Raw genomic sequence first — 26,965 nt, forward strand, 5'->3', positions numbered from 1 at the left:
CTTGATTTTGATGAGCCCATACACGACCAAGCATCATGCCAAACTTTATGATTACGTATGATGGAAGCTTAAAATCAGTCGGGAAGATTACACACAATCAGAGCATCATGGCTACATGGCACCACAAGAATGTTTTCCTTACACGGGGTCCCGAGGTAAGAGGAAATGTACGACAAAAAGAAAGTTAAAGGCAACAATGAGCCCCTATACTGCTCAACATGTAAGTCTTTGTCATCACCCCTGGGCTGGGTTCAGTTTGCTCCACATCTCCGTCATGGTAGTGAGTGTTGGATGAATAGCAGGACTAGATTAACTTGTCAGCAGTGTGTTAGGTCGGCCCGTCCCATTCTGACCTGCCTGCATCATGTCCCGTAGCACACAGCTCTTCTTTGCAGCCTCCATCACACTGCTGTAAACAAGGCTCTGGGCCAGGTGAATCATGCAACATCCCTCTAAAGAGGGTTTCAGCCTTGCTGGCATTACTAAATTCAACAATGAAGAACCACAGCTCAATGGAGTGCCATGGTTTTGTCATTGTTGAGTATTCTTGAATGCTCGCCTTACAGGGACTTTGAAATAAAACCATGGATGAGAGAGAGAGAGAGAAGCTAGAGTTGGACTAGAAGATTCATGCCTTCCTTTGGACGCACTAGACCACCCGAGCAGTGGGCTTTGATCCAACAAAACATGAAGATGGCTGATAATCCCTGTGAAAGCCCTTCTTGAGATCCCTCCCCTGCACACACACACACACACACACACACATACATACATAAGCAAGCACATCAGTAATCACTGTTGAATATACAGCTTGCCGGGGCTAGAACAAGTATAGGCAATTTTAATATTGGCATTTTACTCTTTCCTACAACCCTGTGGCATATCAAATTTAACAGCAGCAGCTCTGTAATGCCTCAATTTGGCTTTAAAAGTGAAAGGACGGTCATTATCTTCTCCCTATTTATCAGTTTTTAATAAATAACTGACCTAGATTTTCGCAATTCGACATCGCTACATGCCATTTATATGTGAGATAAAGGAGACATTCTTGCAGAATAAGTGTAACATTTGAATGTTATGGTGAACACCGTGACGATGACAAGATATGCTCTATGGGTTCAGGTTTGTACAATAAAAAAAACAACTAATTTACAGTGTTTAAAATCACAGAATTTAATTAATTTAATCATATTAGCTTTGCCTGATCCTTCAACTTTTACCCTGTCCTTGATTACTTGGTGGATTGCGGGTGGATTTCCAGTCTCTCTTCCGGCGGACTCTGTGGTGCGAGACGGTATTAGAACCAAGACAGGAAATGATGCGATAAACCAGGAAGGTGCCCCTATTGTTAGGACCGAAAACGGGAAGTTCTGCTTGGAACGATATGCTCAGGAACTGGACTTCTACGCAGAAACCACACAAAAAGCACATGGAGACACCATACACAAAACACACACACTTTTTCACACACCCTTTCCCAACACAGCACTCAGATTTAAGTGATATATCCTCCAAGAAGCTTCCTCCAAGGACTTCAACTTCATATTCTTTGAATACACATCTGCAACGTCTGTCGTTGTTTTTTGTTGTTTAGTATTTTATATTATGTTGATGAAGGAATGAAAGCAATCTGTTGCCACAACAGCTATGACAGAGGTAATAATTGACAACCCTCGGGCTTTGTAATGTAACAAGGTGGAAACACTGAGGTCATAACTTAACGTGCTGGCGAACAATGGGGTTTTTCACCACAGCGGCACAGTCTAAAGCAAAGCTCTGACAGACTTCCTGAGAAATTTGAGTTAGTATGTGCTTGTTGTTATCAATTTAGATGACGTAATTGTGTATCACAATATGTCAATATATGACTTCAACACAATATGATTCCATTAAAGACCATAAATTATCATATTGAATTATCATCCAGCTCACACCATATGATAATTCTTAGAAGAACACATGCAGACAATTATGTCTCTGTTCACTTTTTGTAAAGCTCTAGATTCAGGCTGACAACCCAGCAGTTATTCTGTTCTGACTCAATAATCGTTACAGTTTGCTGACACGCATTTCACACCCCTCCTCCACAGATCAAATTAGACCTTTTTAGTGTGTCGCCTCAGGAGTAACACTCACACACCTCCTCCCATCCCTCGTGATATGCACATAAAACGATTGGTGACGGAAACGTCTTTTTTTTCTCTATGCTTAAAATCGCAAAATTCGCTCACACAGACAGAGAGACAGACATGAAAATATAACTGGCATGCACAGCATGTAGCCTTCAAATAGCTTCAAGCAAGCCAAGCTTTAGCAGCGTAGGGCATGTTCTCTTTGTGTGTCTATCTCTTTGGCTCTCCTTTGCTCCAACAGCTCTGCCATTTCTGGGCAAACCTCATTATGGACAAGGACAAAAGGGATGCTTGTCAGTCAGAAAATGATTAAGTGGGATTTTAGCATGCTACCCACAGCGACAGACAAACCTGTGTGTGCAAATGTTTAAAATGTATGCGTATAAGCGAACCCCCGACAGTGACAGCCAGACTGTACAAGGCGTCAGGGATTAGGTAGGAAAACCAATCTCGACCAGCCATGACCAAAGCTCTGTGAAATAATAAAGAAGAAAAGCTCAACAGACAGAGGCTGACACAAAATAGGTTTCATTGGTTCATTATGGGAGCCGACTCACTGGAGAAGACATCTGGATTCCTCATTCAGCCTTAATCAAACAGCTGCCGCGAGGAGCTGGTTCAGAAGGAGACTACAAGGTTAATAACGTACAGTGTGTCAGTGTGTCAGTGTGTTTGCGTGTGCGCTTTCATGTGCATTAGTTTCATACTGTAATGAAGCTAATTGCATAAAAAAAATGATGTTTTAGTTATGGGGAAGTCAACCCCCTGATGTGGTTGTCTCCTTGTTTGTTTCTGTGGCAGCATGATGTCACACAGAGAGACAGTCCTACTCACAAGAGCCATGAGAGCGAACTGGATCAGATCTTATTAGCAAATATATTACATTTCCTTTGGTTGTTGTTTTAACCTCGCTTTAGGTGCCACATGGGTGCCACATGGGTGTAAACGCTAATGGGAAATTTGGGTATATCATCAATTTAAGGATATTTGTAAAATTGAAAGCACATTTGACAAAATTTAAATGTCCTCTCGTACCACAACAAATATATATTTAAGTACCACTCGCAACGAGCAATATATATTGGCTCCATTCAAGGCCACATTCCCAGGGAATGAATCTTTGATCAATCTTGATGAATGCAGCTGTTTTTCAATCCCTTGTTCCCTCATTGTCTTGCTATCCGAGGATAGAGTAAATTAAATAAATCCCTACCTCTGAGTTCAATATACCTATGGGAAAAAGCTTTGATTTCTCTGTTGGTAACATATAGCATACTATATAACATCTTCTCACAGCGTGTGATATTCTTGGACTCGTCAGTCATTTATTCAGAGGATCTACAAGGTTGTTTGAGGACCTACAGTTTTTAAAACTTTCAATTCACAGGCCCTTCCTCAGCATGGGGCGTAGAAGTGAAGGAATGAAATACGAAACAGTAATGTTACACCACTTTGACTTCAACAGAGGATTTTGAATTTTGGCACAAACAATCCTGCACATGCACATGTAAAAAACGAAGGCTTTTGTTTTCTGCAATCAAACTTTTAGGACACAAGGATGCTTAACTTTTGTGACAGAAAACCCTCTCTTCAAAACACCAGAAGTCTAGCCCCTCCTATCAGCTCACACAACACAGAGCCAGGAGGAGCTCAACGGGGTTGTATCGTCATCAGAGTTTGGGAGTGAGCGACGTCTTTGAAGCACAAGCAATTCCAGGTAATGATTTCCAGAGTGGTTGAGTTCAGAGAGATGCGGAGTAATCCTGGTACTTGCCAAGGTTAGAGCTACACACACACACACACATACATACACTGCGATGCGGATGCACCCTGAATAAAACAGACAGATGCTACAGCAAGAGGAGACATGGTATAAACACACGGGGTCGGTGCTTTGATGGCTTGTGTCTGGTTTTGGGAGGGTGGTCTTCTAAACTGCCCCTTCATACCAGCAGATGATCAATAGGCCTGTAAATCTTTTAGCACTGGCGCTACAAGGGGCATAAAATATTAAAGCGACAGACTGAAACACGACCTCGCGTGGTGAGGGAGGGATTGTATATGTGTGTGTGTGTGTGTGGAGGGGGTGGGGGTAACACTAGAGAGCCAGTCAGCATTATAAACTATCCAATCAGTCACTCTACACCAGTGTTTGTATGAAGAGAAAGAGAGAGAGACAGGGAAGAGAGATTGTAAATGTCAGAGCAATTTAGCCTAAAACTCTTTCTCAGTTTGTTTACATGGATCTTTGAATGGCAATCGATTCATATTTGGATAAGAAGATAAACCGTATTTCAGTTTCACCATCTCATCAATAATGCTTGTCTTCGTCACAGGCAATAACAGCAAAAACATGTTTTTTTGTCCTCCCAAGGCTATTTACGGGAATACACACAAACATAGATTCAAGGAGATTTTGTATTATTTGTTTACATATAAACCATTACTCCGCTCAAACACCGGCTTCCCATTCAACAACTGCTGACATGAGAGATTACCTTAAACCACTGCTGTTCCACCCTCCTGCACACTTACAAACACTCCACTCAGCCCAGGCTCCACATGATTTACTTTTATGTTTATAGACAAGATGAAGTCAAACCCAAACATGGTGGTGCTCATACACTCAGTGTATGGACTGCACACACATGTATACTTCAGGTAACTTCAAATGCAACCAACTGTGCGGAAGTGGAGCTGACCTCAGGTTACTATGGGTGTTAAATGACAACTGAGTGACAGGAGGCTAGGCCTGAACATGAGTACAACTTTATGACTTTAAGACAGGAGTAACCTGATAGAGGCTGCGTTTATGACTAAGGAAATTGATCTCTGCTCTGTGGGAAGCTGGGCAGAGGGAGAGGACAAGATTTTATTTGTTTTTGCCATCATTTCTGTTCACCTAAGCAATTGCTAAGAAATACCAACATGCTGACATTGCAGCGACTGAGTCTGACAAGGCGAGAAACACAACAGATCAGACAGGTTATCAACAATCCCTCAGGTTAGCTATTTATATAAAAGAAAATCTCGGCTTTCTTTTATCTTTTTTGCTTATTTCTCTTTCACTTGTTATTCCTCTGTTAACACCATGAGCGGCCTTCAAATTGCTGCATGTTCATCTTAACACTGATGACACATGAAAGCCACCAACTAGTACTTGAGAGAGTAAAAATGTAACCGATGCCGATGCATGACATCCTCTATAAAATGAGTTTACACAGGCATTACGGCCATGAAACCTAATCAGCACACAAATGACCGTGTAATGACTCGTTTCAAGAAAAAGACCAAACTTTTTCCAGTGAATGGCAGCAGCATAATGTAACATGAGCATTGTCTCAGAGGTTGGAGTCGCCCTCAATCTACTTCTGCATCTGTGTGTGTACATTATGTGTGAGAGACAGGGCTGACAGATGGCTTAGGGTCCGCAATCACCACCTCGCGTGAGTAGCGGTCCTCGGTCCCAGCTCTCACCCCAGTCTCTGCCCTGGGCCCAGGCCTTAACCCAATTAGATGGATGGATAAAGCAGACACACATATGTGGATATTTACATACATCTGCAAAATCGATCCCTCAGGGGAGAGAGGATTGAGAGGATGAGACAGACAGACAAATAGATTGACATGAGGGGGATGGAACAAACCAAGACCAAAGAAACTGGGGAAATATTACTTTGTGAGCACAAGTTTTCTACCATCAAAGTGCTCTCATCTCCTTGACCTTGTTCCTCCACATCCCTGGAGCAGTCACTTGCAGCAAATTCAGACCAGTAATTAGACTTCCCTCACAGCTGACTCACCCTGGAGGTGGTCAGTATTAAACCGTATGCCAGATGGAGAATACCCTGCTACAGTGTTGAGATCATTGTTGATAATTCACTTTTTCCCCACCATTCAATACAAGAACAGTAACAGAGTGATGGAACATGTGGGAGTGTTCGTGTGGCTGCGCGTGATTGCTTCCAAGTGTGCGAGTGAAAAGGCAAAAAAAGAGAAAATGGGACAAAGATGACCAAAATATTCAGCCACTTATCACAAATTAGTTTTTTTTACTTGAAAGGGAATTTTTTTTCTCATTGACAATAAACCACTGGCGACTAATTCAAATCTTGACGAGTGGGAAATGGATGTTGTGTATGGAAATGATTAGCAGAATAGTGAAGTACCAGCATTACAAAACAAGTGCCAAAGCAGATATGCTGCACTCTGAGTTGATATGCAGCCGACATTCATGCTACACTGCCAACTTTACCATGACCAAAATGATCTAAAGAGATGAAGTGAGAAGGGAGGGTGGGGGGGGGGGGGGGGGGGGGGAAGAAGGAGGGGAGGTTCCTCAAGTGATTATAGTAGCTGTAATTGACCAGGACATTGGAGTGAGGTAGAGGGGGGCACCGAAGTTAAAAACAGGGAGGGGTGGGTTACTTGAGATTCTGACCTTAACCTCAGAGGGAAATACAACACAGACCCATGTGTGTACACAGAGTCCCTGAGGTTTACTGCATGTGTAAACACACTACATACTGTACTGTATATGGTGGTTTCATATTGAACTCATGCATGCGTATGTTTAGCTCACAGCATAGGTATGATTACACGGACAAAGCAAGGGAGAAGAGCAAAAAGAGGAAAAAGAGCAGACCAAGAGACGGAGACAGAGAGTGTGGACTATTTGAGAACTGTTCACAGTAAATCACAGTGATAGATCTCTTTGAAAATTCCCATAAGAGAGGACCAGCAGAGGGACGGCGCTGGCCATCTTAATAGTGCAGATTAAATCTCTAAAGCTGGACTATAAACGGACGTCTCTCTGTTTCCATAGGTCTGCTATAGCCTGCGTCTCACATTACCTCTGTCCTGGCTCTGTGGTCTGCTGGCTAACCAAACCTGACTCCTACCTCCTATTTCTCTCCTAGGTGGCGTTCAGTCTGGAGCAGTGGTTCCCAAACTGGAGTCCAGACACCACAAGGGTAGCTTGAGGGACCACGGAGGGGTCTACAATCAGATGAGGAACATTTTGTCTCTTGTGTTTCAGTCCCAGGTTAGAACAACAACACAGTATAGGAGGATGGTTCCAGTAGACCCACTGCTGTTATCTCTCCACCTGATTCCCCAAAAGAAAGAACTCTTTGTACCATCAAGGTAGCAGTCAGGTGCAATACAAATGGAAAACCCCTATGTAGTCATATCAGTTTTGTGCCATTCATGTCTGCAGAGATTGAATGACCTCAGCCATAAAGGATTATAATGTGCATGTGCTATGGTCCCTAACGTGCCAAAGCCAGAAACACTTTTTATGCCCCCATAAGCCACTTTCATTGGAATGACTGGGGCGCCATATTGGAAGACTTTATCTACATCTTTTAATACTCTATGAGGATCAAGCCAAGGACCAAAACAAACAAATGAACCAAATACAAAATGAACAGTCTACCCACAGTAATTATATTAGTGATCACAAATATAATTGTAATATATGATTACATAATATTAAAAGCTACTGTATAACAATGACTCTTGAGGTACACATGTACCTCGCTTGCTAGCCACATTTTGCACTCGTAAATGTGGAGCCAGGAACGAGCTGTCTCCATATCTTCCATGAATACAAAGCGCAATGTCAGGTAAAATGTCAAGCAAACTATCTGATATCAAATGTAGTATATTATACCCTACATGCTATGTCATAACCCATAACCCCAAGTTGACACTAAACTCAAAACTTTGCTTTGCATTCGTCCACATATTTCTTCTCACATATACTGGAATGTGTCCCTGTTTGCCCAACAGGAATATGAATTTGTGTGGAAGTTGCAGCCAAGCCTCGAGGATGGAGCTGTCAGCTGTAATTCTGTCACAGGTGTTGGGATGTAAATGTACCTTTGCCTCTCACACCTGAGAGACCCCAGTACATCTGACACAGTCATCCTGTTTGGCCCAGCTGAGCCCAACCTCTGGCTTAGTGCGGGGACACAGGGAGAAACGCCACCCCTCGTCTACTGTAGGTTTCCAAAAGTGGGAGAGACTGATGGCTAAACCAGGCAGTAAATGTATGCCCCTGATCCAGGTCTCAGATCCCCCCCCCACCCCTACATCGCTCCACCCAACAGTGGAATCTGAAGGAGTCTGTCTCATCATGGGCACAAAGCCGACAAGACGACGGAGACTGAGCTGTGCCATTCTTGGTTCCACATTTAAGTCACTTAATAAGCAAGCTGTCAGACATGAAATAAGTGTGTGTTTTTTTACATGTGCTCACTCCTGCCAAGGTGACCTCTGAATGAACATGATTATACAAGCATCTGTATCTGTGAGCCTGCATGCATATGTGTGTCTTCATGTGTATGAATGTGCGTGCGTGCGTGCGTGCGTGTGTGCGTGCGTGCGTGTAAAGGTCGTGTAAAGGTCAGCAGTGTAGGGGGAGTGTGCACAGTTGGGGCATACATACATACAAAAATGAGTGAATGAGTGATTTATTAGGTGTATAATTGCCTCAGCTCTCCTCTATTTTGGCTGTAGATCTCTGTTGGATGCTCAGTTCGAGTGTGTGCTCGTGTAAGTGTGTGTGTGTGTGTGTTGCAGTGGGCAACGTGAAACACCGCGACATTAATGGAACACTAAGCATGCTATGCAGACCACCAGCATCGCGTTAACCTCCTTCCCCAATATATTGAGACAGAAAGACTGTGAAATCGTGTGCATAGCTGAATATGAGTTTGCCAGTCCACCTGCACGCCTGTCCATCTCATTTTCGTCTCTCATTCCTCTTCTCTTTCTCTTTCTCTTGGGTAAGCGTTTGTGCTTTTTATCTTGGTTTGAATATTTTAAAAGCTCAAAGTTACATTTTCAACTTGGAGGGGATCAGGATTTAACCTTTTGTCCTGCATATTTTACCCCCCCCCCCCCCCAACACCGAAGAGACTCACGCATTTGATCTGTTTCCCTGGCAACTCAATGTATCTCATTTAGGATTTCAGCCAAATGCTCTCTGGTGTATATCATGCCTCGCTGATGTAAGTCGAAAGAGAGAAGCGAAGCTCACACAGGCACTCTCAGACGCCCAGAGAGCTGTGCCAGAAGAAGGCTTATTCATCAAACCTAACCTTGTGAGAATATGGACCTGACTACAGTCCTCTAAATCACCGGGATGAAATGGCAAGGGGAAGAAAAAGCCAGATCACTTTATTACACAGTGCACAGAATGAGTGGTAGGCCTATTGGAGCCACGACTGAAACCAAAAATAGATGATGTGAAAGACGGCGGTTAGGAAAATAGAAAGCTTTTCTTCCAAAAATAGGACACCCTGTTTTGTTTTTAGAATAAATGTACATTTAACTGAGGGACGTGGCTTAAAGTCTTTGACTAATCACCTTTGCCAGATTCTGTGATTTATTTGTCTTGTTTTACCACAAGACTTTCTTTAACTCCCTGCACAATCTTTCCAATAGAGAACCTACACCTGCCTCAGAAATACTAAATGAGGCACTGATTGGACTTCCAGCCAAGGTTCAAGTCCTCGCTCCGTTGAATCCTAAACCAATAGAGACGGCTCTGAATTTGAGGCTTAATTATGTGTCTTTGGGGCCGTGCAGCAGGAGGACATTAATTAAGCTAAATGATCCTTCCTCTACAAAACATCTTGCAGCATTCATCAAGGAACAAGCAGGAGAATTGCTCCTGCAGCGTGAAATATAGGTGTGCATTGTTCGGAGCTGCGGGCAGCCCGGACACTGCTACAGGGTTCACGTCAACTCCACTGTGAGAGAGCGGCAGCTGGAAGAAAGGCCAGACTAATGTGTATAATGGAGGATGTTTGATTGGACTGAGAGCAGGACGTCTGCTGGGCAAATAAATATAAAAGAATAATCACCCGCAGGAAGAAAAAAGGAAAAAGGAAAAAGAGAAAGCGCCCGCTCTTGTAGTTTTTCCATTTTGGAGGCAGGTCCCTCCCTACTCCTCCTTCATATTTCCCAGACAGGGTTGGGATAGATGGGGCTTTCTAGTGGCACTCTGGGGTTAGAAACACACACATAAACACACACAGACACATACACATGCTGGTCGTAACATCTAAATGCTCGTGGACACTGCACATGCTAAAACACACACACACACACACACACACACACACACACACAAAAGCAAGAGACTGAGGCAGCCTGTGAGGTGATTGTTACCAGATGAGGGGGGTTGTCCATCTAGCCGCACTCTGTGACAGACAAAAGATTGCACCGACTTTTCCTCATTCTCTCCTCATCTGTGTTTGTGTGTGAAAAAGAGATTTTTCAAGCATGTTCAAGTAGTTTTTTTTGGGGGGGAGGGGGGGGGGGGAAGGGGCTTGTGTCTTTAATGAATAAAGGCTAAACCCCCCCATTTCTCAATTGGGTGAGCTGGCAGCTGGCGTATGCGTGTCCCATTCAAATAGAGTGACATGTTTAATTTGACAATTAAGAAAACAAAGGGCTCCATTTAGAGCCACAGTTGGAGGCTGTGTATACGGTGTGTGTAAGTGTGTGTGCTTGTCCAGATTCTCTGCTGAATTGAAAGAGACAGAAGGGGAAGTATTGTGGATGCAGGAGCCTAAAAAGCTGGAGCGAACCTGAACCGTCAGTTTTATTTAGATAAGCAAGAAAAGAAAAGAAGCCGCGAGTAAAAGCAGACAAGAACAGAATGGACTTAAACAAGTCAAATTTACTTTTCTGCTAATTCAAACCACTAGGCCAAACCTACTGCTGTGCCAGTCAATCTGGCTCATGCATGTGAGTATTTACAGTTGTGGGTAAGCATTACCTCAGTTTACCTCAAAGCAGCGGCAGACCGCAGGGATTTAAAGGTGATGCAAATAAAACCCGCACGTGGTGTCTCTTTTCAGCTGGCTGAGGATCGTTAACCTCACATTAAGTGAGTCACACTGTAGGTGTTGGGGAAAGCAAGCTGAGCGCTTACGCACGTACACACACATTATCTGTCTTGCAAATGTGCTTGAAATGATGCCACACAAACAAAACGTTTTCCGACACAAGGAGAGCTGCACAGTATTAGGCTGTTTCCTCAGAGGTATATTAAAAAAGAAGTTTATATGGTTTTTGGCGTAAAAAAACCCACCTCTGTACTTACTTACAGGGGACTATGGGAGTTCTTAAAAAAGGTGTTGTTGTAAGTAATTCTGTGTACAGATTTAAGCTTTGATTTCACAAGTTGAATCTGGAGTAATTGCCTTTCTATGTATGTATCTTACATATGACCCCAGCAGCATGAATTCAGTGTAGTTTGTAGCTATCTTGTGTGTCTGTAATTTCTTTCTGATACATTTGTAATGAATCCTTTTGAGGTCTCCTTTCATTTACATTTTTACTATGATCTGTCATGTGGCCAGAACAAACAACCTGCATTGCACTTTGGTTGTATGAGGCCGCAGATCTACATCATCGCTTTACAGACGCCATCACCACTCCCCATAATTCTCTCTGTCCCCCGACCCCCCCTCTCTCTCTCTTTTCCCTCCATGTGGTCCTGAGAATCCCGTTACCATGGCTACCGCTGAACGATGGCTCCAGCCCTTTGAAAGCCATCACGCTTCCCCCATCACATACATGCACGCACGCACGCACATGCTATCTCTATGAAGTAATGGCGATCATCCTTCACATGGGTGAGTGTTCATATGAAGACTGTCTGCCTGCTCCTCTCCGTGCCCAGTTACAATAACATGACCCCACTCTCCCCCTGACAGCCATGAAAAATACCTCTGGATGGAAGATTACTCCCCTGCAGACAAAAAACACACACACACACACACACACACACACACACACACACACACACACACAGTCCAAATCTGCACTTATCGGGGCGTTCTAATTTGCAAAGACAGATAGAGCCCCGTCCTTGGAGCCGTTATCATCTAATCAATAGCATTTCCAGTGCATCCTTGTGGCATTGAAAGGATGACCTGCACCGCTGGTCTGCTGACTACCTGTCAGCTCTCCGTCCCATTCCACCAATGCACTGCTCTTCTTTTTAATAACTATATGTGTAAATGTGTGTGCAGGCAAGGAGTCAGAGAGAGAAATAGCCTGTTTCAAGGGCGCACTCGGATAGATAGAGGTGAAGTCACACACACACACACACACACACACACACACACACACACAAGAGGAAGCGGTGATGAATTGGCTCGGCCCCACCTCCCCTGCCCCCCCCTTCTACGTCTCTCATTGTCATGGTAACCATCAGCACCTCGGCTGCATCCTGCATTCATGCTTTCACACCACATGCTCTCCGCCTTTCATCACTACCTCTTCTTTCTATTTCATACCCTCTCGCTCGCTGCCTTACATGTGCAGAGACCTGATCTTTCCAGAGCTCTTCGTGTCTTTACTATAAATCATCCACATATTCAGCTCTTCATTTGAGAAATATTGTGATGTTCCTGCAAGAGCACTAAATTCCTTTTTTATATGATTTTACATGATTGGAAGTATATGTGTAAACAGACTGTATTTAACTACTTGATGATCCGCATAGCATCGATATGCTATTCTGACATCATTGCTTGTTTGTTGTAGCATCACTCACCATCACATTGAAAATTATGCAATGCAATGTAATAAGGCAATTAGGCGAACCAGGGTGCACTATAATATACAGTATAAACTATTTTTACTGCTTGACAGAAAATAAAAAGTCTAACACAGTTTTCATGACAAATCTTAAATAAAAAAACATCAATAACAGGCGATAAATCTAACAATAGCGTTTATTAAAATCATATATAAACGAAACAAAACTAACGAGTGTCTTGATTAAATCTCCACATTTACCTCGACCATGAGTGAAGACGACAAAAGAAAACAGCAAAAAGAAGAATTGTTGATTAACAGAATTGTTGCGTCTGCCGTTCAAAAAAGATCATGCGGAGCACAAGGTTTTTTTTTTTCTTTCTAAACGTAGCAACAGAAGCTAAAAGCTGAAAATATCTGATGAAAATAACGTTTGGATATTGCAATGTATTGTAAAAAAAAAAAGGTTATACAATGCAGGTAAAGACAACTGCATTACAAGGTATACGATTTTGATCAGCCAAGATCAGACTCTTGCAATTCATTACCATCACTGCATGCTTCATCACAACACAGAGTGTTTAGTGTACATTGCATTACACGTTATTCACAAACTAAGCCGTTTCATCTGTTCTGCACTTCCTGTGATCTCAGTCTCTCCATCTGCATGACTTGAAAGAACCGTTCTTTCGATAAGAAACAAAGGAGAAGAAAATAGCAATTCGATGGATTGACATTAGCTCTTGTATCCGGTATTAGAGGAGCAGATCCGGCTCTCCAAGATTCTTGCAATCAAGCAGCTCTTCTATAATTGTCCCCTGGAGCGGGGCACGAAATACACTCAACGGCCCTCAAGTGGTGTAGGAATTTACCAGTGTGCATGTATATACTGTATGTGTGTTTGTGTGAGTGAAAACCCCTTGACAACATCAGAAAGCCCCAGCGTTTTTCTAAATTGATATTCCCTTACAGGGAGTAGAAGGATGGCCAAGCTACAGAGAGACGGTGCATCACCAACATAACTGGGTTTCTCCATTAACAATCCAGGCTGACACAGCCCTGAGAGGGGAATGGTTTATACCATCATTAGCAGACACAGACACAACTATAGCTTGTTTCTGTTTACAATCCTTCTTCCACACACCATACAAAAGATACAACACTTCATTCAACTGTAGACTTTGCTTTCAGCTGCCCCTACTGCCATTCAAAACACTAACTAACCTATTCCAATGCTCCACATGAGGTCTTATTTTAGTTGCATCACTTGTGATAGGTCTTTAATTTGTGGATTTCATCTATTTATGAGGTTTAGTCAGTGTTGAGAAAATGTATTTCAGATGAATCACAAAGCAAATACCATTCTTGCTTAACCTTCCTTATTAAGACATGAACCAACAAATATTCTTCCTCTCCTCTGTATGAAAATGGATGAGTAGGATATCAGATCCAATAAAAAAAATGGATCCCTTTTCACCTTCCCTACCAACCAACTGCTCCCACTTTCAACACCAGTCCCGCTCTGCTGAGCCGTGATGTGAAAACATTAAGCTGTGGTGAGTGACAGCAGCTACAACACCAGATGTTGACATTCAGAGATGGCTGGTGCAATTCCCTCTTGTTGTCACTTCCTTTGATGCCTTTTCGTAGGAGCACAGCAAACATCTTCAAGCGAAGAGAGCCGAGTGTTTGATTGCTCCAAAGATCCAGACTTGTGACAGCAATCCCTCTCTGTCGACTTGTTACAGTCACGTACGTCTCTTCTGCCTGTTTGTCTCATGGCTGTGCACTTTGACTTGAGTACATCATCTAGTAGCACTTTTACTGCTGAATTCTGTTATTTCAAAACCAAGAGATTTATTCCAAGTAGTATAAAGAACTTCCTCAACTGCACACTGTGCACCAGGGTGTGTTAGGCCGCAGTAAATCTGATCCAAAACCACAGAGCGGAATTTGGGCCACATGCACCAGAAACGTTAGTTCTCCTAAATTGACATTAAATCTGACACATCCTTACTATAAAAGTTAAATCACTTGCAACACCAAGACAGAACTCAATCCAAATCAGATGATTTACATAACCTCAGCCAACACCTATCGCCCAGGCCAAAGGCCTGTAAATGTACTCAGTGTGAGGTTAAAACAACACAGAGCGACTACTGTTTCATGTCAGAGAGATTCATTTTAGAGTCCTTACACGACTCCAACACAAACACCTTGCATGATCTGACTGCAGGACATGCTACGAAAAAGAAAAATAAATTCTGTCATAGTTCTTAAGAGCTTTGTCCAAATTGCAGGGTTTGAATACTGAAGGGCACAGTGACAGGAAAGATGGAGAATTCCTTTTCCTTAACTCCGTAACTTACGAGTTACAGTATGGTTGGTCAGAAAAAGACAGACCACCCTGAAAGCAGCTGAAAGTTGCCTGAAGCCTAATTTTTAAACGACCAGAGTATGAAGGCCGCACGTCTTGTCAAGATGTTTAAACTCAAGAGCTTAGAGAAATGATCAAGGCCATTATTGATAAACGGCAAACTCAGAGGCAGGTATTTATAGGTATATTATTAGTGTTAATGGAGCTTTCCTTATATTGCAGCTTGTGTTCATTCAAAAGAATATTATAGATATTTGTGCTGAAATGATAGACCTTGGCCCAAATAGAGAAATGACGTGTCTGTATTAAGCACAGCTTCTAAAGCACAGCTTCTAAAAGCCACACTAAGTTAGGTTGTCAATTTAAACGGAAAAAAAAGAGGTTCATTCCTCATCTCAAGGCTGCTTGTTAAATTAATATTCTGCTCATCTTGCATGGACGGGTTCACTGAGTCCAGAAGGCTACAGGAGGAACCTCCAGAGCGTGCCTGAATATGGGACTGCTCCTGCTCAAAGGAAAGAGACAGGAATCTGGGAACAAGAAAAAGGTAACAATCAAAATAGATTTGTATTTATTTTTACATATGATTTTCTGTTCCAACATTTTCATCCCCTTTCTGATCACCTATCCAGCCATTGTCATCACTTCGTCAGTAATCATCCCGTAGCCCTTGCGGCTCAAGGTTTGTACAGTTGAATGAAACAAATCACAGCAGTTGCCCATGTAAACAGTGAAGTTATTTCCACTCCAGCAGTCCTTCCAATCCTCTCTGACACACCGCAGCCAGCGACCACAAACACACATGCGCGCTCACATGCACGATGGCCCACAATGGAAATAAGTCTCAGAGCTTTTGGTGTTTTTCATCCCTAAAGCTCATGCGTCAGGGTTTCATCCTGTACTTCTGTTCTTCTCTGTACATGCATTTAATTAGATGTATGCACCTACATCCAAAGTTGTTTAGTCATATATATTTCCAGTTAAATGCATCACTTCAGCCAACGTACAGTACAGCTCAGTGGAACAGACAGCAGTCAAAAACAAGGGAGAAATGGGGATCGGTGGAGGGTGGACTGGGCAGGTGGGAAGTAGTAAGAGATTCTCTTGTAAAAGATTCCACCCTGGGAGTGGAAACTTTCTTTCATTCTTTCTGGTGCTGCTCTAACCTTTAATAGACAACTCATGGTGAGAACTAATCTTATAAAAGCTGAAGCTTGAAGAAAAGACAATATGAGGTACACGCATCACAGAAATGCATCTGGGAAATGTAAAGAAAGCGTGATGCGGACCATACTGGATATAAAATGCTTTTTGTAAGTCGGTGCCATTATTTTAAAAAACACTGTGTATTTTGGCAAAGCAAACGCTATGCTAGATGTGGAATACTAATGTTTCCCTCTCTGCTTCTCTCAGCATCCCCACGTTTGAGTTTCTGAGGTGAGAAGGAAGTCGAAGAGGACAAGTGAGATGATTAAAATGGAGGATTAATTTGAGAAAACAAATATCTGGAGCCGCTCAGTCTTTGTCCCCTGAGATGAAAATAAACAGCATGGAGAGAGCTGAGACAGACACAACACGAGAGGAGCAGAATCAGCCAGTTAACAGCTCTGACAACCACACGCACAGACGCACAAACAAGGCATGTCCTCGAGTAGCGCAAGCAAATAACAACAAAGAAACAATGATTTAACGACTTGAAACATTCATATTTTGAGCCTACTGCCACAGAAACTCTGCGCTCAAAGGGAAATGTCTTGGTCACACCCAACTGTGACTTCAAATCCAACGCGTATCTCTGTAAAGCAGAAATGACAGAATCTGATACACTGGGAAACAAGTGCTTGTACCGCCCTTTACCCCTAACTTATCGACCACCTGCTGTTTCAAACTGCAGAACCTCTCCCAAAGCAAATACAATCTAGAGAAACACAGGAAGCATCTAAATGTACACCAACTTAACTCAGTGTGTTATGAAATTAGATTAGTGTGACCAAATGAACTATGGAAAGCCTAAGGATCACCTGCTGCTTACTTGTGTGTGTGCACTTTTTGAGTTCAACCACAATATGCGAGTCTGTCTGTCTGTGTGTGTGTGTGTGTGTGTGTGTGTGTGTGTGTGTGTGTGTGTGTGTGTGTGTGTGCCTGTGAGTTTGTTCCTTTCACTCTCAAGCTCCAGTGTAGGAGTGAGAGGCAATAAGAGATGACACTGACTGACAAAATGGTGGCCCAGACAGAGATAGAGAAGACGTCTGGACGTCAGATAAGTTTGAAAAAGAAACACAATGCAAAAGCAGCCCAGGGGAGCTGGAATAGGGAGATAAAGGCTGGAGAGAAGAGACAGATAGAAAATGTGTGCATGTGTGTGTGAATGGCTTCAGCTTTGTCTGTGTTGTATATGGAGGATCCTGTGCCTGCAGCTGTTTGATATCAGTGTGTTCCACTGAGGAGCTATCTCGACTAAAGCTGAACGTGTCCACCACGTCACTTTCAGACTGTGGAAAGAAACGTGCTGCACTAAAGACTTTTCAATTAACGCAATTATTTTCTTTACACATTTTTTTATTTTTGTGGAGTGCGATTTGCTGATATTCAGGAACTCTTCTTTCCTCTTGCACATGTGAGCCAATAATGTTTACTTGCTTAGGTCTATGGATTTTTTTAATAGAATATCTTTGGATTTGGGATATTTGGTCAAACAAAAGAAGCAATTTCAATATTTCACCATTAGGTGTGAGACATAATAAAAGTAAAGTAAGTAAAAGTCCCATGAGAAGTGAAACTGATGCATTAATACATTTAATTGTGTAGTACTGAAATGCTTATCTCTAAAATAGTCCACTGATGCAGAGAGAGACAAAGAAAGAAACTGTTTCCATACTTGAGTCTCACTCGCTGATGGAAGATTGATTCCTTTAAAATAGGCAAAGATAAAGTTGAGATCAGTACAGGAGCCTCGAGGGTAAAAGCCCACGAGACATGAGGTAAAAAGTTAAGAAAAAAAAGAAAGAAAGAATGGAAATTGAGATACTCACTAACAGATGAGATGAAGAAATGGAATAAAAACCAGTCAGACAAGAGAGAGACCGAAAGAAAGCGAGGGAGAGAAGAAAAGCCCTCATTGCCATATGGTACGGAGTATTGGGCTTAATGAGGCGTGAGGCCATTCTCTCCAGAGGCTTCGGCCAGTCAGATCACACTTGAATGAACACTCTGATAGGGTTAAAACACAGCATATGCCAACAGCTAGTGATATGGAACCAAACTACTGCTTCTGAGGGGAAAAAGAAAGACAAAAGCATGATTTATTCAACTTGGCCCAGAATCCAACACCCATCAAACAGCTGAAAAATGAAATCTGTCTGATAAGAGAATCTGGGTGCTGAACTGTTATAGATTTGCACGAATGTGATAAAAGACTATACAGTTTCAGTGTTGGTAGATTCACCAACACCTGTATCATGTCTCTTCATTTGCAGGTATTTGCAGGTAACATGGAGGTTCATATAATAAAGATCTCAAGGATTGCAACGGAGACATTTCTAAAAACACTCTCATAAATTCAGACCAACTGTTCTTTTAAGACGGGCATTACCATCATGCAGTTAACAAATAAAAGCCCACCTCATTATGTAGAAAGTTTAGCGCATGAGCGTAAAACCAAGATGGATTTCGTTCATGGCTTCTGAGCTTCCAGTAGCAAACAGGTGATGAATTCACAGTACGTGTCGATGGATGCTATGAGAATAGTTCGCATGGCAGACACACCATCCTGATCCCTCATCACACACATCCTGTCAACTTCACTGGCAGCTGAGAGATGTGTGAGTCGGCGGGGGAGAGTGGGAGACAGAGACAGAAATACAGAACCAGAGAGAGAGAGAGTAAGTGTGTCAGAACACGGGCCAGCTGTTAACAGCATGAAACGATTGACCAAATTCTTGGATCTCGCTGGTGTCTGTTTGTGCGCGAACCCAACCATTTGTCAGCGCTGATCACCTGTTAGATGCAACTGAGGCGTGTGTTGACAAGTGATCGCTCCAACCTGCAGCCTTTCTTCCCGCAGCTATTGATGCTAGCAAATTAAACACACTGACAGATTAATTAAAACACACAAGATAAAGTTTCAACAGAGCGCGGCCGTATTAAGGCACAGCTGCCACTGTTCGAGAACAAGCATTGAAGGAAGACATCAAGCGGACGATAAATTTCATTGCACCCCCCCCCCCTCACATTTTCAAGCTTAATAAAAACTAGAGTGTGTGTACTGTGAGTCTGGGCTGTAGGAGAGCGTGAAAGCTCTAAATGGAAGCTAAGGTTCGGTCTGGTTTTCGCAGGGGTCAGATTCAGTGCGACACCAGCAGGAGACTGGTCCGGTGTTACAGGAAGCTTAAGAAGAACACCTTCCTGTTTCCAGGCTGTCACCAAATATCTCTGGGTCTATTGGTTGATCAAATGTGATCAGTCTCAGTGTGCATGCGTGAATATGTGTTTTAAATATGATTAGTATTTCCTTATAGAGACTTTAGCCACGGGGTTCCAGACGTCGGACTTCATACCAACATTGCTGATTGCTTTGACAGGCAGACGTGCTGTGTTTGTTTAAGTGGTTTAGCGGGAAGTTCAGGAGGACTAACTCCACCTGTCAAAAGAAACCTCTCCTTTCCGATATGTTTTTGCTCTATTTCAGTCGCCTTCACACTACACTCACACTCAAATGTTCTTGTGTGACTCTCTGTTCTTGTTTTACCTGACTACCCACAAGGTCTGCTCAGTAGGTGAAATAATATGTCTGTCTGTCAGGAAAATGTAGTCCAGAGCAAGATTTGGCCACATTTGACTGGTGAGAAGGAAATCGCCGCCATAAGGTTAAAATGTCCCCTTGACAAGCTGTTTGGTGAATGGCAGAGCATCATAAAGACCCAGATTTCGGAAGAAATTTGCAGTGGGCAGCTGTGATTTAATGGTAAGATTGTAATTCCTCCCCAGAGGATGCACCATTTCTATTTTGGATATTCCTGCACCCCTTAATCTCAGGTCCGAATGTCACTTTATTTGCAAGCTATATCATAATCAGGGGCATATTCATGTTCCTTTAGGGACAATCCCTCTGGATTTAATTTTACCTCCAGTGCTAGCAAGAATGTACGAACAGCAAAGTCGTCAGTGTGTTTCTCATTCTGTCCAGCATTTTATACTGTGGGGCGTAAAGAACTCATGGGCCTCCAGCACGGCTTCCAGGTTGTATTCATCATTCACCGTATTTCACCACCTTATTTCTTTTTGATTCTGAAAATTATTCATTTTTTAGCATGGTGTCAAAATGTCATCTACCAACAGCACCATTACACTGTTGTACGGCAATGCCAGCAAGCTATTCTCTACAGGTTTGTACATCTCCCAGCTGAGCACATCTGTGCCTCTGTTGAGATGATTAAGTGTTGTTTAACGGGCTTGACCAGGAAACCACATGGTGAAACTCACCGGGGAGATGCATCACCTGCTGAAAGTGAGTTACTGGCTTTAAAAATGTACAAGTACACAAACACAGATATGACATACAGGAATGCCTATACGTAGATATACACACGCATGTAAACTTTGTCTTCTGTTTTGCCGTCTTGTTCTCAACTATTTAATTCGTCCTTCGTCATGGTCCCTTTATTTCATTTGTACTATTGATCCATTTGAGCCGAGTTTTCTTTGTTCTTTAATCAATGTGTCTTCTAGCTTGCCTCTCATCTGTTGATGTCTGTTGGTACTTTGAGGCTTGACAAGAGCGTGCATGTCGCTGCTTGTGAGATCACGCTAGATGTGAGCATGTCATTGGATTTGACAGAAACTCTGCAAGGCCCACACAGGAGGGAAATACTATTTGTCTCTAAAAACAACACAGATTATACAAGAAAAAGAGAAAAAGAAAACTGATCAACTCAGGGGCATTCAAATAGGCCCCACACAGATCAGATGATTCCAGCAATATTTGCACGCGAATAAGAGTTTTTAAACAATGAAAATGCTCCACTCTAAAATATGCTTGTCACTTTTCATCATCAGCCACAATTCACGCTGTTCTCATGACCCTTACCTTCTCAGGATATGAACCTGAATCAGATGGATGTGCACACAAACACACACACACACACACACACACACACACACACACACACACACACACACACACACACACACACACACACACACACACACACACACACACACACACACACACACACACACACACACACACACACACACACAGAGGCACCATAACCTCTCCTGCCTGGGAAATACTTTAAGGAAGCGGGGGAAGAGGAAAGCAGGGAAACCAAGAAATAAATAACTCCTTTGTGTCGCGGCTACATAAACAGTGCAGCACATTACAGATTACTTTAGTAGCCCAACTGATAAGAAACGTCCTACACACTATTGCTGCTTGTATGTGTGTGTATTTGCGAGTGGAGACTGAGAGAAATGAAGAGAGACATCAAGAGAAAGATACCAAAAAAGACAAACTGAGCAAATAAGTAGCAAAAACAGAAACCGAGAGAATGTGAGAAAAGAAAAAGAGTTTGGGAAGACTAGTTTTGGCAGAAAAGAAAACTACCCCTTACCTTATGTGTGTATGTGTCCCATTTCATGAAACATTTCTTCTGATAACATTTTTCCTTGTTTAGATTTTAAAGATTTGCTGATTTTCCCCTATATTTATACAAATTCAAGCCGAGCCAGTCAGTCCAGTATAATAATTCCTAAAGTCAAACAGTGATTGTTATCTATTGTAAATATTGGTTAAATTCTGAGAACATTCTGCCTTCGCCTCGACTCGGTTGGGAACGTGACAAACCCTCACAACTTGATGGTCGGTGCCAAATAACATCACACAAAAATGTAAACGGGGTCTACTGGACCAGCTGACCCAATTCTTCACGTTGTCACTTTCTTGACAGAGTAAAATACCAAATGCTCCACAATCTCGACAGCCGGTTGGCAGGCAAAAGGGGAAAATACAGAACAGACCTGGAACGACATCCATTAGGGTATGATGTCAGGTATAACATCATTTGCGTGAGTGTGTCCTGTCTGAGTGGACACATATTTCATTGGCCCAGAAAAACTCGCAGCCCCTGTGGGCGGACTCTTGCCTGGATCTTGGCTCGGTTCGAGCAAACCTTGAGGAACGTGCCGGAATGAGCAATTCAAGCCTTAGTCACTCACTTTGGCATCAAAACCACCCGTGGTGTCTGGCGTGGGATTACGCCTGCACCTACTGCCAGAATAAATGCAGGCTAAGATTAAAGAAACGACTAACGGTTGAACTGTTGCAGCAACTGGAATCGAGGTCCAGGGGGTTCATTCAGTCGGTTGAGACATAAAGTAATTCAACAGAGCAGCCTAATTAGGAGCAAATTACAGGGTTCAATAATTCAGCAACAGACAGGCTGTATCTGTGATTGTAAAGACAAATCGGAAATGAATCACATAAAGGCTGTATATATCCGTATTGCTTTTTTCTTTTCTCAATCCTTTCACAGGTTATTCCATCTCTCTTTTTCCTTTTTAATTAATCTGCATCTCATATCCCTCCCCTTCATGACGTTCCCTTACTTCCCTCATCTACTGTCTTCCCAGGAGGCCCATATGCGAGTTTCCACAGAATACCAACTAGTTACTCTTTCCAAATACATGCTACATGTATTCAACTACCGGTATTTTTCTAATTCCAGTTTGGCTGGTATCTTTAGGGGTCCAAAACCTATTATTAAAGCCACTGCATGTTTTGGTTTTAGCAGTAGGCACTCTTTAAAATGCTGAGAAGCAGAAATGCTGAAATGTCATCCGCTTCACGGCAGAGGGGGTAAAACCAACCTGTAAAAACAGTCTAAACAGTGCCTGATGCAAAGTTAAGACCTTGCTGGAAGACAAACAGCCAGTCATCCTTTCTTTCATTTCTCGGGAGAGGTCCTCCTCATACATAAGACCTGCTGGAATCTAGATAAAAGCGAGACAGCCGAGCTGCCGCGCGATCCCGAGGGCTCACCCTACGCTGATGGCTTGGTTACCACGGCAACCAGATGAGGTGAGAGAGAGGACATGCCGGCACAGAGTAAATCTCCTCACAGTAGAGTCAGGAATGCAGGTGAAGTCTGCCTCCCTGCCCCTCTCTCTCCGTTTCTTTTTTCTCCTATAAATCGTTGTACCCACTCTCATAGCTCAGTTTTTATGAATCACATCACAAGGCTTCCAAGAGCAAACTTTTCTGAAATAAAACTTTGAGACTGCTTTCCCCTTCAGATATGACTGATTTCCAGACTCATTTGTATTAATGTATAAATCAGGCTTTTGCCGGGGGAGTAATCAGAGAGAGCTTACGGGGAAAGTGAAAAGAGAGAGTGAATAAAGAGATGAGAGGACAGGGGAGGCAGTGAATACTTGGTTTTGGCTGCATAAGTAGAACAACAGTGTTGTAGCCAACATGGTGCAAGACATAGCACTATGAGAATTAAAAAACGGCAGGTCTCCTACAAAATAAAGACGAGCAGAGTGACAGAGAGCTGGATAAAAAGATTGAGAAGGAAAGAAGCCTGCAGAGAAAACTTCTTCAGGGTGTTCTCTTACCTCTAGGAAGCAGGTCCCAGCTGGGGTGTTCTCCTTGATGGAGGCATTGTAGACGTTGATGGAGAACACAGGTGTGTTATCGTTAACATCCTGCAGCACAATGTCCACTTTTGCTGTGGAAGACAATGGCGGGCGGCCGCTATCTGTTGCAACAACGGTCACACTAGGTGCTGGCTCTGATTCGAAATCCAGAGCCATCGCTGTGGTAATGATCCCAGTGACCGTGTCGATAGAAAACCAATCAGAGTGAGAGTTTTTGCCCTTGAGCAGGCTATATCGAACATCCCCATTGGGGCCCTGGTCCTTGTCCCTGGCAGTCACTTGGAGAACAAAGGAGCCAGGATAGACAACCTCAGGAATAGTCTGTCTGTAGGCCTGCTGGTCGAACAGAGGGGGGTTGTCATTGACATCAGTCACCTGAATGGTGAACGATGACTCCGCCCTGAGGGGAGGTGTGCCGGAGTCTGTGGCCATAACTCTCAGATCATAAGAATCCCGTTCCTCTCGGTCCAAGACCTGGTCAACATATATCAGGTAGATGATGCTGTCCTTGGTTGTCAGAGCAAACTTCCCATCACCCCCCTCAAGGGACACATTGACGTTGGCGTACTCTCCATAGTCTGGGTCTGTGACAGATATCCGAGCAACATACTGGCCTGGTTGGGCTCCTTCGGAGATCCTCGGAGAGCCGTCCTCACTGAGGAAGATGATGGTCATGGTGGGCTGGTTGTCATTGAAGTCACGGACATGAATGGTCACAAATGCATTGGTCACCTGAAAAAATTTGCATTATTTATGTTACTTTTATTTTTCAAAAAAAGGAAATTTGTCAGTGTTGGACTGAGCAATCAATTGAACAAAAAACCTGATAACAATGACCCTTCAGGAAGACATATTATACAAAACAAGATATTACCTGTCATCATTAACATTTATGCTTAAAGCACTTTTATGAATAATAATGCAATTACCTCAGGGTGGCTGGCGTTATCCCTGGCCTGGACCACCAGTTCATGAACCCTCTTCAGTTCATAATCCAGGGGCCTATTCAAAGTGATGACCCCAGACTTGATATCCATGACAAAGGAGCGATCAGGGTCACTCTGACGCCGGTTGATTTCATAAAGAACCAGACCATTATCGCCCTCATCCTCATCTGTTGCAAACACCTGAAAAGATAAGAACGTCTTTGAAATTAAAATGACCATGGACCATGTGGATTTTCAGACAAAAGAACTGTTATTGAAGTATTGACTCATTATCCGAACACTGACAAGACTTGAGCTAACCTGTAGGATGCTGCTGCCTTGTGGGAGGCTTTCAGAGATAATAGCGTGGTATCTGGTCTGATTGAAGACCGGCGCGTGATCGTTGATGTCCGTCACAGTCAGTTCCAGGGTCATAGATCCCATCCTTCTGGGTGATCCCCCATCAAAGGCCTCCAGAACCAGGGTGTACAATGAGCGTTTCTCCCTGTCCAGAAGTCCATTGACCACCAGGTCTAGATACAGCACCTTGTTAGAAGCTCTCTTGGTCTCCAGTCTGAATGCCTGGCCTACGTTGCCCTCTCGAATAGCGTAGCCTTGAGTGGTCAGCTGGTCCTTGTCTGCATCTGTCGCAGGCTCCAGAGAAAACCTTGTCCCAACTGCGGTGTGCTCAGGGATTTTAAGAACAGCTTTCTTTTTGGGGAACATAGGTGCATGGTCGTTGATGTCGTTGATGCTGATCGACACCTCAACAGTGACTCCTGTCATTGTCACAGCGATGAAGCTATAGTGATCCCTTTGCTCACGGTCCAGACGGCGTGCGGTGGTAATGATGCCTGTGGTTTCATCGATGTTGAGATCGTTGCTAACACCTGTGCTCTCGTGGTCCGAGATGAAGTAAAGACCCCCAGTTTCACCAGGCGGTAACCCAGCGCTGATGTCACCTACGATGGTCCCAGCCGGCTGTTCCTCATCCAGCTGGAGCTCCAGTGCTCCAAGGACAGTTGTAGACTGAACAAAAACAAGGAGGATGCATAAATAAAAGAGTGTCTTTCGTCGCCAGAGACTTGAACACACACAAGGTCCGCTGACCCAAGCCCTCCGTCTTGACCCTTTACTTGTTATCGGCATGGTTGGGTTCTGCTACACCTGGGGGAAAGAAAAAAAGAGAAAGAGAAAAATATCAGACAGAGAAAAGATGTATTTCTTTAAGTAACGATATATTTTATGATGTGTGGATTGAGCGATTGAACAGCTTTTTTTTTATTCTCTATTTGAAAATATCTTGAAAATTCACTTAGCATAAAATTAAAACGTTTTTTCCACAGTGGAGTATGTATCTTAAATCCTTACATGACAGTGTGCTAACACTTTTACAATCCTCAACCTATATTAAAGACACTGCCTGATGAATGTGAAGCTTTTACCCCATTAAATGGACATTTTTGGAAAGAACTCTTCAGCTGGATCATGAAGATTTGAAAGAGCATGCAAATGGAAGTCTAAATCTGTCCAGGATCCACATTGGCTTGAGAACAGAATCATAAACTATATTTATCTGAAGGATAACAAGTTTTATTCACTGGGTGAGAACATTTTAAAGTGTCCAGAGCAGTCACGCACTGAAATCCCAAGGGAAAACACATTAAAGACACTGAAATGAGCAGCAAGATCCTTTGTAAGATTTTCTTTTATGATAGAAAATGCTTACACACACACGCACACACTTACCAATATATGGAATGTATGGGAAAGTAAGGGAAAAGCAGCCATTTAAGTCTGTAAGCTTAGCTTCTATGTTCCCCAAACTTTAAATCATGCACAAATCCATAAAGATAATATCGTCCTCATGCTAATGCTATATCAGTCGTATCAGTCATAGCTGGATCTAATCATGAACAGATATACATATTGTAACTGTCTACAAAGGCATGCAACACTTCAGGGTCAAACACTTTTTGCCAAAAAGTCTTTTGAAGAGTGGACTTGCCTCATCAGTTGGCACATTGACTGAAAGAAAGGCAATCACAACTGCTCAAAGGCTATCTAAAACTCAACTGACACTGCCTGAGTTATCCTACAGCTAACCCACCATCTGGTACTTACAGAAACTTAAAACACACACTAATAATTATTTGCAAATGCTATTTGACCCAGGTTTGACACACATACTTTTGGAAACTGACGTGAAATTCTAAAAAGTACAAATCTAACCTGCATGGCCGCTCTTGTCCCTCACGAGATAGATGCTCATTTTACCCCTTGATGAGGTCCACAAATATTTAGAT

General features: G+C 42.9%; 1 protein-coding gene across 1 annotated transcript in view; it reads right to left on the reverse strand.

Moving 5' to 3' along the window:
- Window positions 1-25,808, reverse strand: part of dchs1b (dachsous cadherin-related 1b) — a 63,191-nt gene extending 37,383 nt beyond the window's left edge. The window contains exons 1-4 of the mRNA XM_076101457.1: window positions 25,770-25,808; window positions 24,981-25,688; window positions 24,663-24,860; window positions 23,692-24,465 (exon numbers count right to left, since the gene is read on the reverse strand). Of these exons, the coding sequence (XP_075957572.1) occupies window positions 23,692-24,465; window positions 24,663-24,860; window positions 24,981-25,688; window positions 25,770-25,808 (1,719 nt within the window). The remainder of the gene's footprint in view (window positions 1-23,691; window positions 24,466-24,662; window positions 24,861-24,980; window positions 25,689-25,769) is intronic.
- Window positions 25,809-26,965: the final 1,157 nt, after the last annotated feature.

The sequence above is a fragment of the Anarhichas minor genome, unplaced genomic scaffold, assembly GCF_050575085.1.
Source record: "Anarhichas minor isolate MPS153535 unplaced genomic scaffold, ASM5057508v1 ptg000027l, whole genome shotgun sequence".
In the NCBI taxonomy this organism is placed as follows: domain Eukaryota; kingdom Metazoa; phylum Chordata; class Actinopteri; order Perciformes; family Anarhichadidae; genus Anarhichas; species Anarhichas minor.